At 41.2% G+C, this 15817-nt stretch overlaps 1 protein-coding gene across 16 annotated transcripts in view; it reads right to left on the reverse strand.

Moving 5' to 3' along the window:
- Positions 1–15817, reverse strand: part of Utrn (utrophin) — a 503427-nt gene that overhangs the window by 61227 nt on the left and 426383 nt on the right. For all 16 annotated transcript variants that reach the window (XM_008758594.4, XM_008758593.3, XM_063281961.1 and 13 more), the window contains 3 exons: positions 11621–11682; positions 9783–9857; positions 2033–2234 (listed from right to left, as the gene is read on the reverse strand). In XM_008758594.4, the coding sequence (XP_008756816.1) occupies positions 2033–2234; positions 9783–9857; positions 11621–11682 (339 nt within the window). The remainder of the gene's footprint in view (positions 1–2032; positions 2235–9782; positions 9858–11620; positions 11683–15817) is intronic.

Below are 15817 nucleotides of genomic sequence, written 5' to 3' on the forward strand. Positions count from 1 at the left end.
CTGTGAGCTCAGTCTTTCAGGCTTTATAGATGAGAGGAAGTGATGTTTAAGCAACTGTGATGGTTTGCACGTGCTTGGCCCAGGGAGTGGCCCTATTAGAAGGTGTGGCCTTGTTGGAGGAAGTGTGTCACTGTGGGGGTGGGCTTGGAGACCCTCCTCCTAGCTGCCTGAGGATGCTCAGTCTGTCCCTGGCTTCCTTTGGATGAAGATGTAGAACTCAGCTCCTCCTGCACCAGGCCTGTCTGGATGCTGCCATGCTCCCGCCTTGATGATAATGGACTGAACCTCTGAACCTACAAGCCAGTCCCAATTCAATGTCGTCCTTTATAAAACTTACAGTGATCATGGTGTCTGCTCATAACAATAAAACCCTAACTAAGACAGCAACCTAGTCTATTAGGTTTTGTTTCAGCAGCCTAGAAATTGTCTAAAATTGTCACAGTGGGACCCTGCTAGGGGCAAGAGTGCTCTCCATAAACCTTGTTCAGGTTGTCCTTCTCTTTGCTACTTCACAGGGTCAGGTGAAGTCCCCAAATCTTCTCACTTAGCTTTCTTCCTGGGACGGGAACCCATGTTACAGGCTACCGCACAGAAAACATCGAAATAACGAGCTATTCGTGGTGAATTCATGGTAGAAAAGATCTCCTTTGAGGCTTTAAAAGTGATGAGCAAATAAATGAGATACTTATGCTAAAAGTAATATTATACCCAAGAAGAATTATACCTTTGCATTAAAAAGGCCACACAAAAGACACCAGGCAGAAGTGTATTACAGTTAAGTTCTCTTTTCTTTGGCAGCTGAGCCCCTTCTCAGATGACTCCATGCGCATGGCTATCTTGTTATTTTTTTTTTAAAGATTGAAAATGAAATGAAAAAAAGTAAATAAAATTATAGATAAATCATATCATTGTCATTATCATTTGTTTCTTACCCAGAATCAATCAGCTACTGAACAAGCACACTTACGAACTGTCATCTGTCTTCTCTGATTCATGAACTATCACCTACTTCTTTGTCTTCAAATCAAAGGCTGACAGATATAAATCTTCATGAAGCTACTTAATGAGAACTAACTTTTGCGATTCAAGAGAAAAGCAAGTCTTCGTTTTCCTCTTTCATTTTGCATATTTCAACCCCCTACCAGAGAATGAATAATTCCCAACATTTCCGAAATGTCAGCTCACAGCAAGTCTTTTTATAACTGATTAGTGCACAAATACATTGTCAAAAAGTGTCACACAAATGCAGGGCTGCAAGTCAAGGGTGCTCTTTATGTACAGTGAGGCACAGTTCAAGTACACAAGTTAGTGGGCTACAGCATTAATTATTAAGGCAAGACAACCTTACGAAAACATAACCACAATGGCAATGGAGCGACCATTTAAAGGCAAACTGAGTCTTGTTCATTGCTTCCCAAATTACTCTCAAACCATTATCATACAAAGTTAGAGAGTCTCATATGCTAAAAATCATTTTAATTCAGGGAACATCAGCTTTTGTTTTCCTTTTGAAAGAAAATAATCTAAGATAGTAAAGAGCAAACATCAAGCAGTTTAGGTTTTCCTAGCTGCCCCCTGACAGTGAATGCTACCTCCCTAGCCTTGCCCGACTAACAAAGTCATGAAAGAACAATCACGAGTTCCCTCTTATCCTACTGTTGGGAGCTGAAGGACTTGGAAAATCAGTTACCTTTAAACAACTAAAACAAATCTTTCAACTGGACAAGAGGATTATGAAAACATCTTTTTAAAGAAATCATGTTACGGTCTGAGATGTAGCTCAGTGGTGAAGTGTTTGCCTCCATGTGCAAGATTGTTCCTGAGTTAAAACTTTAGTATCACCATTAATGAGGGTGATGAAGATGAAGGAGGAGGGGGGAGGGGGAGGAGGGGGAGGAGGAGGAGGAGGAGGGGGAGGAGGGGGAGGAGGAGGGGGAGGAGGAGGAGGAGGAGGCGGCAATGATACTGCCAAGTTTGTTATCACTGTAATTCACTCACTCATGTGGATTTAAAGGATAAATGATAAACTTACGTGTCATATACGTTGAGCAGCCAGTTGAGACACATATCGACGCAGAGTGGAACATTGACCAAGTCTTTGTGCAGTTGTTCAAGCCCATCGTAAGTTGTGGTCAGACAGTTGATGACATCTGGGACACTCAGGAGCTGATCATTTTGATTCAGTTTGTGCTGCTTGAAAACTTCATTTGTTGTGTTCAGTTCTAAGAGATCCACTAATTAGATAAGGAGAAAGAATTAGAGAGAGGCACTGCCTTACCCAACAACATCAAAACCCAGTAATTCTATTCTCCAGATTTTAGCTTGACTGTTCAACTCTCGATCTGATCCTTCTCAGTTAACTTCAGTTGTTAATGAAATAGACATTTCCATTTTCTCAGATCCATTATATTCTATATCCTTTGTGCCTTTCTATCTAAACGCTGTAGCTTTTCCAATTTCTGATCTTTGAATTTTTCCCTCTTTTGGCATCCTTGTTTATAGACTCTGTGTTTTTCAATACAGAAAGGAATAGTCTCTAAATCTATTCCAAACATTAGAATATCCTAAGTAACAACACTGCTCACCTCATGTTAGCTCACAGTCTCTTCACCACTTCCTAGTTACTTTTTACACTCTCTAAAGTTATTTTTAAGTGATACTCATAGAACCACCAAATTGTGCGTATTGATGAGGGACTCTGGTTTCAACCGATATCTACACTATGTGATGTTTAAATCTGGGTAACCTATCATCTCCTCAAACATTTACCATGTGTGTGGGGGAAACATTCAAAAATCCTTTATTCTAGCTCTTTGAAATGTAAAGCAAGTTGTGTTATCTATAGTCACAACATCAGACACCAACCTTAGCTCTAATTATAACCCATAATTATCTAATTATGGCCTATCAACCAGTTATTCTGCATACCACTGTCAAGCTAACCTTTCCTTAACAGTATTTAAAAAATGTATATAATGACATTAAAAGGTGGCTGGAACTAGTTTTTATTTTTAAGAAGCAAACAAATAAAAGAACCATATTTCATAGAAAAGTAACAGCTCTCTAACACCTGAAAAGAGTCAAATCAGAATTATGCTGAACAACCAGAATTGGCCGAAATCAGGCCTACTTCCCAAGTTGCCTTTCAGACGACTTGTAGCTAAGATGGACTCCTACTGGTTCACGGATCACTGGCCTTCATGTATTTGTTTGTTTCTGTCTTTATTCTTCATGTGTAAAGGCCAGATGGAGGGTAAGGCCAGCGCTTGAGCGTGTAGGGTGTGCAAGGAGCTCTTTCTTAAGAAGCACTGGTTATCCTTCCAACAGGAAGAAGGAAAACACCTGAGAGAAGAGTGGACAGCGTTCTGCGAGAGCTGACACAGGCTACGAACTCACGGTTGGACATGCAATAGGGGACGCACTTTGTATTTTTACTTTCTTCACCTTCTATCTTCGCGGTGGTTTTGTAATGTGTGCATAGACTCCGCTATTTTATGCAGCTGCTGTGGATGGCACTCAAATCTAACACGAGCATCATCTATGTTTCATATACGCATTATGTATTGAAACCAAAAGTATTTTGAAAGAAGGATGTTTATTTCTGTGTCTCTGTATCTCTGTATTGCCGTGTGACTGCAGATGTCCTTGAAGGTCTGGAGCCGGAGTGATCAGTGAGTCACCTTATGTGGGTGCTGGGAACCGAACCCAGTTCTTTCAAAAGAGCAGCATTTTCCTGAGTCATCTCTCTAGCCCCTCATAAAGTATTTTTAATGTGACTGCATTTTTACTGTAGATTCATCACCCAAGGTCAGGCACGCAATTCCGCGACCGTGTCAGCAAACATAAGCTTCGGCTACTGTGGTATTCAGATTTTAGATGTTTGGATAAGGTCAAAGCACAGCTTGAAAAGACTCTCTAGAAGGTAAATTTTGAAATAGTCCTTGAAAGATAAGATAGATGAGATACAAGAGATCCAGGAAAGCAAGGAAGGGGGAGATATTCAATAGCAGTAGCTTCCGGGAAGAGATACTGCTGTAGAAAAGGCAGAAATTCAAGTTACTCCAGGAGTCCACTAGAGAAAACAGCTGGCAACCGGTGTGAAGAGTGACACATGGTGGCCCATGGTCTTACTGAGGCAGCTAACTAACTGCACACAAAGCCCCCAGCCCCTAAAAGAGGTTGTTCTTTAAAATTAACTTTCAGTTAGTCCTTAGCAAGCTGCAAACAGAACCAAGCAGACCATCAAACTACTATCCACTTACTGAATGTGGAAATGACCCGAGTCTGACGTACAGACATGGGAAATAGCAGACAGGCACTAGTTTAGAGTTTTCTCATGGAAATGGCCGTTACGTAAAAAGGCATGCTTCGTCTCCACGTTCCAGTCCGTTTAGCACTGAAAAACATCTAAGTGGAACTTCTAACATGTAAGCAACCACTTCTTCCTTCCCTAAGAAATAAACGATCGCCGGCCTTCAATATGACATTGTTCAACAGTTAACCGAAACGTAGTGACAACTTCTTTTGTATCTGTGTACTTGTAGCTACTGACTGACCGCTAATTTTAAATTTTAAGTACATTTGTGAAATGTGTCCGTGCCGACTGTTTGAACGACATTTTTTTCCAATTTGACTACAGTAGAAAAGAAGTATGTTAAAATTACACAGACAAATACAACTTCTACCATAACTCAAAAGGGAAGACTTCATAAAAAGACTTGAGCACAGCAGCCGTAATAATTCTGAGTAAGAGGCCAGTCCTTTTCTTTTAGATGTCAACAATATCACTGCTAAATATGCTGCTAGCAAAAATAATTTGCATAAGCATTCCGTGAGCTGGAAATAGTGCCAAACAAAGCAGGAATAAGTGACCTGAGAATCATCTAGATTTTTCATTATCTTTTGACCTATTTCTTGGTACTATAAATTATTTTCGATTCTAAACCTCAGGATAGCAGTAGGAAAACCCACTTTCTACAGCATCTGACAAAGGGGCCTGCTTAATAAAGGACAGTAGATGGAGAAGCAGAGTTCTTCACAGACACAAAGAAATATATTCGATTACTGCTAAAATGTTAAGATTTCTGAATTCCAACACTAATTAATGCCAGCCGCAAAACACACAGGGACATTAGAACAAATTGCAAAAACATCATTCCAGGATCAGTCCACCCTTCACTCAGTTCAGAAAAGCCTCCCTTGTTATCCACTCTGGGACCCAGACAGTAATTTGCCACATCCCACAAATGATCGTGTCTTCAATTTCCAGTGATTTACTCTGACACTTGGACTTAGTGCCTAAGCCAAGCAGGCATCTTCCTGAAGCGTGTCACATTTCGGAACCTTTTAAAGCAACAGACTACATTTAAATCACAGGAAATTATGATTTTGTCTCTTCAGAGGGAGAGAAATGACAGCTCAGCCATGCGGTAAATGGAACAAACAGGCAATTCGTTTTCCAAGCAAGTTACAGACTTTTCTAAATTCTCACATATGAAGCACGGGGAGTCAAAAAGAGAGACACCATCATGCCCTGTCCTGGGGGGGTAGGAACTGTCACACTGTTGAGTACCTGACCTGGGGCTTCGGGCCTCTCTCCAGGTCTTGGCTGTGTGCTCCAGCCTTCTTAGCACCCAGCCACGTCCTCTTCCTCAGCCACTGGGAAACACTTCTGCACTCCAGCTTTCAGGCTTGGAGTTTTAATCTGCAAGATGATGACTCCTACGTTTCACCACACAACATCTCTTTAGACGGTTCCAGATTCCCTCTCCTGCCTCTTGTCTCCCAGTGAACATCAGTCTGTTCCCATTGCTCTGTCCCCTGCTCAAGAGTTATGACCATTCGCTTTCAGAAACTTCTACCTTGCCGCATTCCAAATCAAAACCTTACTTTCTCCTGAAATCTGGTCTATGACTCTTAAGCTGTCCTAGGACCTTCTATCCTTCATCCTTTACAATTCACCGACCACCAATCCCTAGGCAAACCAGTCACCCCTCAGGCAATCCTGTGAATCTTCCCTTGCAGTGGGCTCAGCCATCTTTGGCAAGAACCAGCTACCCATCCTATCCCCTCTTCTCTTCATGCTGAAATACTATTTAGCAAACATCCCCTCTACCTGACAACATCTTTCGACTGTCTCAAAGCAGAAAATGGCTGTACATAGAAAAATTATCTAAACTTTAAAGCCAATATATGGAGATCAAAATACTAAAGAAATTAGAAATGGTTTCAAGTTGTCAAACATTTCTTTCTTTTTTAAACATATTTTTGGATTTATTTATTATATGAGTACCCTGTAGCTGTGTTCAGACACACGAGAAGAGGGCATCGGATCTCATTACAGATGGCTGTGAGCCACCATGTAGTTGCTGGGATTTGAACTCAGGACCTCTGGAAGAGCAGTCAGTGCTCTTAACCACTGAGCTGTCTCTCCAGCCCACATTTCTTTTTTCTAGAACTACATAGGTAACAACAGGAGGAATGCAAGGTCTAGGCCAGTCTGGGCTACATAGTGAGTTCCAGGTCATCTGAGCTATATAGTAAGATACTGTCTTGATAAGTAATGCTAGTGATAGTTAATAATACCTCCAAATCAGAAATTTCAAGAAAAAGTTTTTTTAAATGAACCCTGAAGTAATTTAAATGGACTTTAAGGAACTCTGTGGATACTGAGTTAGCTCAGTCACCACGATACACTGGATGATACTCCCTGACCTGTATCCAAGCATTTGATTGGCTGCGTCTAACCCACATGTCCTTATCTCAGATTAGTGTCCACATGCCTAAATCCAAGGTGGCTTTTATATCTGTTATGCAAGGACACTGGCATACACTAAAGGAACTGCCTGCCTCTTGGCCAGTGTTTCCTTTTACTTCTCTGCCATGTCTTGCTACAAAAAGTCTTTTAGTCAATATACAAATTATCTATCTATCTATCTATCTATCTCTATCTCTCTATCTCTCATCTATCTATCTCTATCTATATATATATGATATATGATATATATATATATATATATATAGAGAGAGAGAGAGAGAGAGAGAGAGGTTTACACACACACACACACACACACACACACACACCAGGAATGAGGGAAGAGGAGCCATGTTATTAAACCACAGCTGGCAGCCTGAGAACCAAGGGACAGCACACACTAGAAATGGGAAGTCTGCAAATGTGGAGAGCTGGACCCAGAGCTTTTAGGCAGGAGAAACTGGATATAATCTGCTAGGCCAGTCATTGACTTGAACTGTTGGGAGCAAAATAGAGGAAGTATGGAGATAGAGAACAGATACAGGTCAGGCAAAGGGCCCTGCATTCTAAGGGGAGGGCAATCTCCTGAAAGCAAGAACATTCCGTCCACCAGCGTTGTTCTCCCTGAAATTGAGCCCTCCGCAAGCTGGAATGAGTCTCTTGCCTTCCTCTATCGCCTGAGTGTTCTTGGAACCAAACAAATGAGGACTGGCAGAATAAAGACAAATGTGCTCTCTCTCTATGCTGGCAAGAGGTCACTATGCTGAGTGCAGACAAGCACAGAATGAGAGGTGACCATGACCTCAAAGCCACTGCGTGTAGTAGAGACAGGACAACCTCCCGACACACAACTATTATTCCAGGCAAGCAAGTGAAAAACAGCAGTTTCAGGCCATCGTTAAGAATGCTGGGGAAATTAGAAACAGGTGGGCTCAGCGTGTAACTTGAAGAAGAGGTAAAACTTAGGAAGCATCAGGAAGGAATAAAAGAAGGCAGCCTTACAGAAGATGAGCCAAGGCATTTCAAGTAAACAGAATTTGAGAGAGGAAAGAGTTGACCTGGTCAAACAGGTAAATGTGACAAGTAGTATAGAGGCCCCAGACTGAAGCCCTGTGGTGTCCGGAGGCAGTGGGAAGGTACAAGCTAGTGGCTGTCAGGAGATCCCTTAAGATATTTAAGCTTACACAAACTGGGGACATTGTTCACTGTACATTATAAAATATCTTTTAGCTCAGAGACTGGAGAAGTCTCTCTTCTGCTCCTCTTGGGTTTGAACATGATCCAGAGAGAGGAATCTTCCTTCGGGAGTAAGAGAAAGCACCAAACCACACCATAAGTTCATAAACAGGGTTCTCTACCCAGGTGCATAACAGTGTTAGCATGTTCACTGTGACACAAAACAGTCTTTGGCCAGTGGAAAGTCCATGCCTGGGTTATCTGCCCTCATTTATAACCCAATAGGCCCAAAATAGACTGTCTAGCTGGATGTTGGGTTCAAAACTATTATCACTACAAACACACTGAGGAGATAGACATCATGTCTTCCGTTCACAGTCTGCTTCCTATCCCGTTCCCATCCAGTACACAGATCTCTAACCAGAGTGGGAGGGCTCCCATGTTTTGAACAGATCATTGTGGAACATGTGCTGTAATTACATACAACTTGCTGACTACCTTTTAGCCTGTGGGGCTAACATAAGACTTGTGGTCACCTCATCCTTCCTTTCTATGGCTTCTATGTTGCTGTTTCTTGGCCTGTTAGACTTCTCATCCAAAAGGAACTTAGGCCTTTCTTATGTAGCATGGCTCTTACCTTCCCTCAGTGATTGCACATCTCCCTTTATTCAACTCTGCTCACCCAACTAACTTAAAATGTATCCGTAACTTATATGCTTATATGCAGCTCTTGAGATTCTATTTTCTTTAGTATTTAGTGTGTGTGTGTGTGTGTGTGTGTGTGTGTGTGTGTGTGTATGAGAGAGAGAGACAGAGAGAATGTGGTGACAAGTGTGAGTACACTGGAGTCAGAGAACAACGTACAGGGGTTGGTCCTCTCTTTCTACCGTTAGATCCAGGAACAGAAGTCAGGTACAACAAGTACTTCTTCCATATGAGATGCCTCATAAGCCAACCAATTTTTTTTTTTAAAGCACAGTTTTTTTTTTTTTTACCCTAACATACCATTTTTCTGAGGGTGGTTTTCAAAGCTTTACTGAGCTACCCAGACAGACAGCAGCTCTTAATAAAGAGTAGAAAACAAGCATATGTGGAATTTCCCAGATCTTCTAATCTTTAAAGTACTCGCAAATATTACTTTGCATAATAGTATCTAGCAAGGCTTAAATGTTGTTTGGGTCGGGTCAATAATCCAAGCAGAGATAGGATCCAGAAAGCCTAAATCAATACTCTATTTACAGGAATACACATTTGCTTACTTTTTGATACTCTTGGCATAAAAATAACCTTTGGTTAAAATAACGACGATAGAATATCTCATGAACGTGCCCTCCACAGGGAAGATTTCATTAATGACACGAAATAAGTTCTGTCATATTTAAAGGACAACAGAATTTTCTATCATTTCCGCGGTTTCAGTTCCCAGACAAATCGGCAATGTGACTGCTTCACAGTTCTCTCTCTCATGATTGTACTGAGTCAAACAGCTTGGGACCCTACAGTTTGAAGTGGACAATAAGGACTTACTAGGCAACAACATACTATGATTCGGTGGCTTCATCTCTTAAAACTGGGTGGCAGTATAATTCTCAAAAGTGTTTTCCTGTGTTTTGATTTATTTTGTACTCTGATTGTAAGTGGCAATGCTCATCTGTATTGCCAGTGCACACTGATGGCTCCAATCATGAAGCATGGGTAGAAATGTGGCTACCTCCTTGAATGAGGGGCACTGAAAGTCAGATTGACTTTGCAAATGCACCAGCCTCTTCATTTGTCTTTGTCTTAACACCAATAACGACAAAGTCACCCACCCACCCCAAAACAAGGTGCTTCGGTTAGTGCGATAACTCACAGCATAGTGCTTTCTGCAGCCTTCGGATTTTGATGGCTGTGCGGTAGGCAGAGAAACGTACATTATTCAGATCACCTGAAAGGAGAGAGAGAGAACGCGTTAAACGCCTGCTCATTATTTAACTTATCTGGAATGCCAAGAATGAACATATTTGCTTATTTTGGATCGTAGAAAAATGTATGTGTTCACAGTAGAAAAAAATCTTCAATTTCACATCAATCTATAAATATAATCAAATGATTGTTCATACCATATTGGGAGACACTGTAAAACAGTCTTATACAGAAAACTCAGAATCTCTCTCCCCGAACAAATCACGGAGCTTGGACGTCACTTTCCCCAAACAAGTCATAAAACAGAGGTCACTTTGACTTTTTCCTCATTTGAAGCTACAAGTCACATATCATGTCCTCCCCTTGGAGGGAAAGAATGATATGCATAGAAGTTGGGCAGAACCTGGGCACCCACGCTGGCTTCTCCCTCATTCTATTTACCAGTAGAACATCTCTCTTCGTCTAATCAGACTACCTGTCTTCATCAAACCTATACCATACACAAGTAGAACATTTTCCTACTTTTCATTTCTCATTCATAACACAGAGCTAGCTTTGATCCACTAATTTTGCACTGCTTTTCTACACAGCCTGTCGTCTTGTGTTGCGGGAGTGTCAGCCATGACGAGTGGGAGTCATGAGCACAGGGACGGGGGGCGGGAGGGGGATGACCTTCTGCCCTATGGAGGAAAAGGAGGTACCATTACAACTGGGGACTACCAGACTGCTCAGCTAACAGGGTTTTTCCTTCAGAGTCATTTGCTTCCTAGGGCGATTCGTTTTCTATCATCTGCCAGCTCATCCCAGTACTCATGGGGCTGTTCTTCTATGCTCTGTCTACCCTGATCAATTTGCTTCTTCATTCTGTTCACAGAGGTGGTTAAAACAACCAGATCTATGAAAATAATCAGCATTCCTATCTTGGAACCGGTGAATATTGTAATTTCTTTCTCTCTTCCCTAAAGATAGATTAGCAGAGACTAACAGAGTTGGAAGAAAACTCAAAGATCACTGTCCCCCAGTCCCCATCTCAATCTCTATATGAAGCAAAGCAGTGATTTTCCTCTTGCTCTTCGTCTGCAGACTCAACTACCAAGGGAGAGTACCTGAAGGAGCCCAGTGTTTAAGGAGAAAAACTAGTGTGTGTGCCTGGTCTTAAAACAGGAAGGAGCAGAGCACAGAATGCTATTTCTTTCCTCAGCATCACCTCAGTTTCTCAAGGACTAAACTTCAGTGACCACAGTCAACCCGATGGAGGCCATCTCACCAATCAGCTAAAAGTCACTGCCTACTGATAAACGCAGAACCCTTTGTTTTCCTTGTCAAAATTAGTTTAGTTTATGACTTGAAAATTAAGTAAGCTAATTTGAGAAAAATTTCCCATATAGAAAACAAAATGGTTTAAAACAGGAAATTTAAGGCGACTGTATTGTTACTATGTTTTCCTTTTCTTTAATGTGAAAAGCTGAACTATAAGATGAGCCAATATGACGGAGGTAAGACCTACAACAGGTCTCTGCTGGCAAATAAAGTAATTTTGGCTGATACGCTTCCAAATCGCAGTCTTGTTTTGTGTGCTCATCTTAGGAGTTCAACTGCCTTTAGACTTCAGGACTCTTGCAGTATGTCGTGGCACTGTCTTCTTATGACACAGCATGATTCTTCTATCCACAGAAGAGGAAAAGGTGAGCAGCTGAGTATCTTTTTACGAAGATACAGTTCTTGGCTATCAGACCTAAACAGCAACACTCACCAAGGCCCGTTCATAAATACAGCGGCACTCACCAAGGGATTGAAAGAGTTCAGTCATTTTAGGATGATCCCAACAGGTTGTCTGTGTTTGATGGCTGGGGAGAAAACAAAAATGTAAGTATAAACAATATATTACAAAATACAACATAAGCTACAGTCTTCTACAATCCCAAATAGACTTCAAAAGTATGCAAAAAAATATCTCCATTATGGATCACTTGGAAATCTGGTGCTCAATTGTTCTCAATATTCAAGGTATGAATAATAGACAGCTTTGGGGGTAAAGAGGTATGAAAATTCAGACTCCTGTACCCTATGAATCCTGCGTGGGTTTGGAAACTCATCTATAACCCCAGTACAGGGGAGAGAGGCAGGGGATGTCTGGAGCAAATGGGCAAGTTAGACTTTGGTGAGCTCTAGGTTCAAGTGAGGTTCTCTGCCTCTATATATAAGGTGTAGATGAATAAAAAGCCTGTGACCTCCATATATGTACATACAAACACAGACACACAGACACACACATACACACACACACACACACACACACACACACACACCTTTTCCCACATGCATGGGAACATGCATAAACATGCATGCCACACAGACACATATACATACAAAAAACACTCCAAATAACCAATTTCGTTTGTGTAGCCGCATTAGGAAAAGAAAGATACAATTCTGCTTTCTGTATCAGAACACCAATTGCAACTACAACCTAAAACACAGACATAAGGGATGACTGCCAGGGATGCTCAGGCCCTGAGTAGGATGTGGCCAATTCAGTGTGGACTATGAAATCTGTAATAATCTCTATCTTGTAAGGCAGATGGTGGCTTTTCATTCTGAGCAAACGCTTTGACAGCAGAAGGGCCGTAATGAGTTGCTGCATTCTGAAGAGTTACCACACTTTAAAAGCCCTAATCAAAATTCTAAAACCAGAGAAATGAAGACTCTGAGTCTGAATAACATGTGCTCACCTGGCCATCCACTGAGCCTCCTCTGTTTGTTAACCCTGGTTCTCTTCCTCCTAGTTCATACGTGCTAGCTCTCCTCTCCCTAGCTAAGTGCCCAGCTTCTCCTTAGCCTTTCTCTTGTGATTTTGAAACTCTAGCTCCATCCTTCCTAGCTTTATTCAATAACCAGTGCTATTATTTTCGGAAGTGAATAATTTTATGTATGATCCCTATTCTTTATTTGAAATTAGTTAGTTGGAAATTTTACAGGAATAGATAAATAATAATGTAAATAAATAATAGTAAAACAAATAATGGTAGGGCACAATGGTCGGTGTGTGTGTATGTCTCTGTGTGTGTCTGTGTGTGTGTCTGTGTGTGAGTGTGTGTGTGTCTGTGAGTGTCTGTGTGTGTGTATGTGCACGCATGCGTATGTCTATGTGTGTTTTATGAGTTAAAAATGTGCTTAACTTTGATGGGTTAGTAGCCTTATATTTAAAAATAGTTTACAGTCCCTTATCTAGGCCATAACAGAGTAATAACATCTAATAGTTCTCAAAAGACTTCAGAGATGACCCTTAATTCTTAAGAAACTGTTTAGTAAGCTATATGAAATAGCACAGAACATGAGAAATGGTAATAAAATATTCATAAAAATAAATTTAAGAGTAATCCATGCTTTTACAACTTACATGATGCACCAAAAAAGTAGCTTGCAATCTGGGCAAGGAACAGAGTCATTGTTATGTATACTTGGGTAATAGAATGCCCTGAAAATTCGAAATGGGTTTCAATAAGTAAGTAAAGTTTATGTTTGAATTGAGTTGGTGAGATGTCCTAACCTAAGAGTCTCAAATAGAATCGTTCTGTGAAGGGAATATGTTTTAGTACCCACTGAAAAGCCATCTGCCTCCTCTCCTCTTCTGCTTCACTCCAGTAGAAAGGGACAAGCATTTCCACTTGACTTGAACAGTAACAAAACTATTCTATCCTCAACTACCCATACTGCCATAAAGATCACAGGCAAGTAGATGTCTGGCCTACAAGAATGGCTGTTCATATATGGCCATGAGCTTGGCAGAAACACATCTCTCGGCCACCAGTAAGAGTTCAAGAATAGTGTAGTGAAAACGTAGTACCATTCCATCCTGCTATCATGGGTACCTAATCTTAGACATCCAAAACTCAGTTGATATTTTTCTCTCTCTCTTTTTTTCCCAAAGCAGTTTTAGTCCTGGTCACAGCACTATTGTCCGAAGATGCCCATCTCATCCAAAGATACCAAGACAAACCAAGGCTCATAGGCTAAACTAGAGCTCCCAGTAATGCAGAGTCAGACTTCATGCTTAAATATTACATACGAGTTCTCTACAACTACAGATGTGGACCTTCCCCTTGGATGATCCTATGTGGCCACAAGTGCAAAATACTGCTGGCTAGTTAGGCAAACAGCTGAGAATTCTAAAGCACGCTAGCTACCAATGGTTCTATGCTGATGGCACTGCATCCTGGGAGCCAAAGGATCACACACATTTGGCAAACAGATGGAGGGAGGAGCGGGGGAGTCTCCTTTGTGAATTCAATACAGGTTGATTCATTAGGCAGAACTGCAAAGGCTCAAAGTAAACACAGCCTCTGGTTACAAAAGTAAAGCTGTGGTTTACACAACAACAACTTAGAGGGAGCAGCATTTTCTTTCTTTCTTTCTTCCTTCCTTCCTTCCTTTCTTCCTCCCTCTCTTTCTTTCTTTCCTTTTTAAGTGGAGAAAGGGGGTCAGAACAAAATCCATATGAAATGCAAAAGCTAAGTATTTGAACAGCTGCAGACTCCTTAGAGCAGGAAACTCTTACCATAACACTTCCAGCTCGCCCAGAGCAGGCAAGTGAAACAGAAGCAAAATAATGTTTCCCCTCAAACTAATAGTGGCATATCTTCCTATCTTCTAAGCAACCTCAAGGCTGGTAGGAAGAGGAGCTAACCACAGCACTCCAGAGAAACTATCCTGCCATACTAGAAGGCAGGATACCCAAAACCCTACTTCAAAGTTGCACATGGTCCAGGAAGATGTCCCAGAATCAAATGAAGATTTAAATATCTAAATGAACGTTTAGGTTCAGAAATCTCATGAAGCAAAGAATAGCAAGAGTAGTGAGCTCTCTCCAGGTAGCCAGCTATCTCGGGTTTGCCTCCATAGGAGAAACAGCAGCAAAACTGTTGAAGCCTTTGATGAGGAAAAGTCCACTGGGTAACCTGTGACACTCACATTTACTTTCACATGCCATAGAAAGTAAAATGCAAATCATGTAAGAAAGTATATGAACAAACGAAATTAAAAATGCTGCACCCCTTACACTGCAAAGAGGCCATGAACCAATCGACCTCATAATCTTTCTTTGTTGTCTTCTTTGATAGACAAATAAGAAATATACGGATTTCTGGGCAAACTACTGCTGTGGGAAGAGAAGTTTAAAGCCTCTTTGAGCTTAGTAAAGATGCATCACAACCCCTCCCACCAGGAAAAACAGATCAGATGGTATTTCATTTAACCAAAGGCTGCCAAAGAGCTACATACACCTACCTGCTATTCTGTATCCAGTTTCACACTGAACAGCATTTCCCAGCATTTGCTATTTACTGTTTCCCTCTGATCGTAAATACAAAGATACACTAGCGCAAACACTAAAGGCATCTGATTCACCACAAGCACAAGGAGAAGAGAAGCAACTACATATGTTGCCACTGTCAGGATAATCACAGGGGCAGAAAGATTTCTTCCTTGCTGGGCAAAGAAAAAGATAAAAGGCTGGGTTGGGATACATAATATTAAGTAATGGGATAATACTACATTAAGGCATGGCTTACATATTCTATATGTTTTAGTGAAATAGGTTAAGGAGTAGATATTGGGAACCAAGAAATATTAATAGGACAATATTCCAGTGAGCAAACTGGACTTTTCTGTATGTGAAAAGCTCAGTCCACATTATGATGCTACTTGTGACTAAGGGGACTATGATCACAGTTTTCAGATCTGGGAGGTGACAGTGGAAAGAAGGCACTTAGATAACTTGCTGAGGGCCTCAGGCTAGGGACAGAACAGAGATCTGAACACAGATGGTCTGGTTTAAGCCTGAACTCTTGATATGGAAGTGGATTTGCAGAATTAAGGTTTTTTTAAAAATATTTCTTGATGAATCCGTCCAGATTTGAGCCCAGAGTCCATCATTATAATCACTACAAACAACTTTTATCACTCTGCCTTCCCTCTCACCCC

The sequence above is a fragment of the Rattus norvegicus genome, chromosome 1 (assembly GCF_036323735.1).
Source record: "Rattus norvegicus strain BN/NHsdMcwi chromosome 1, GRCr8, whole genome shotgun sequence".
Taxonomy (NCBI): Eukaryota; Metazoa; Chordata; class Mammalia; order Rodentia; family Muridae; genus Rattus; species Rattus norvegicus.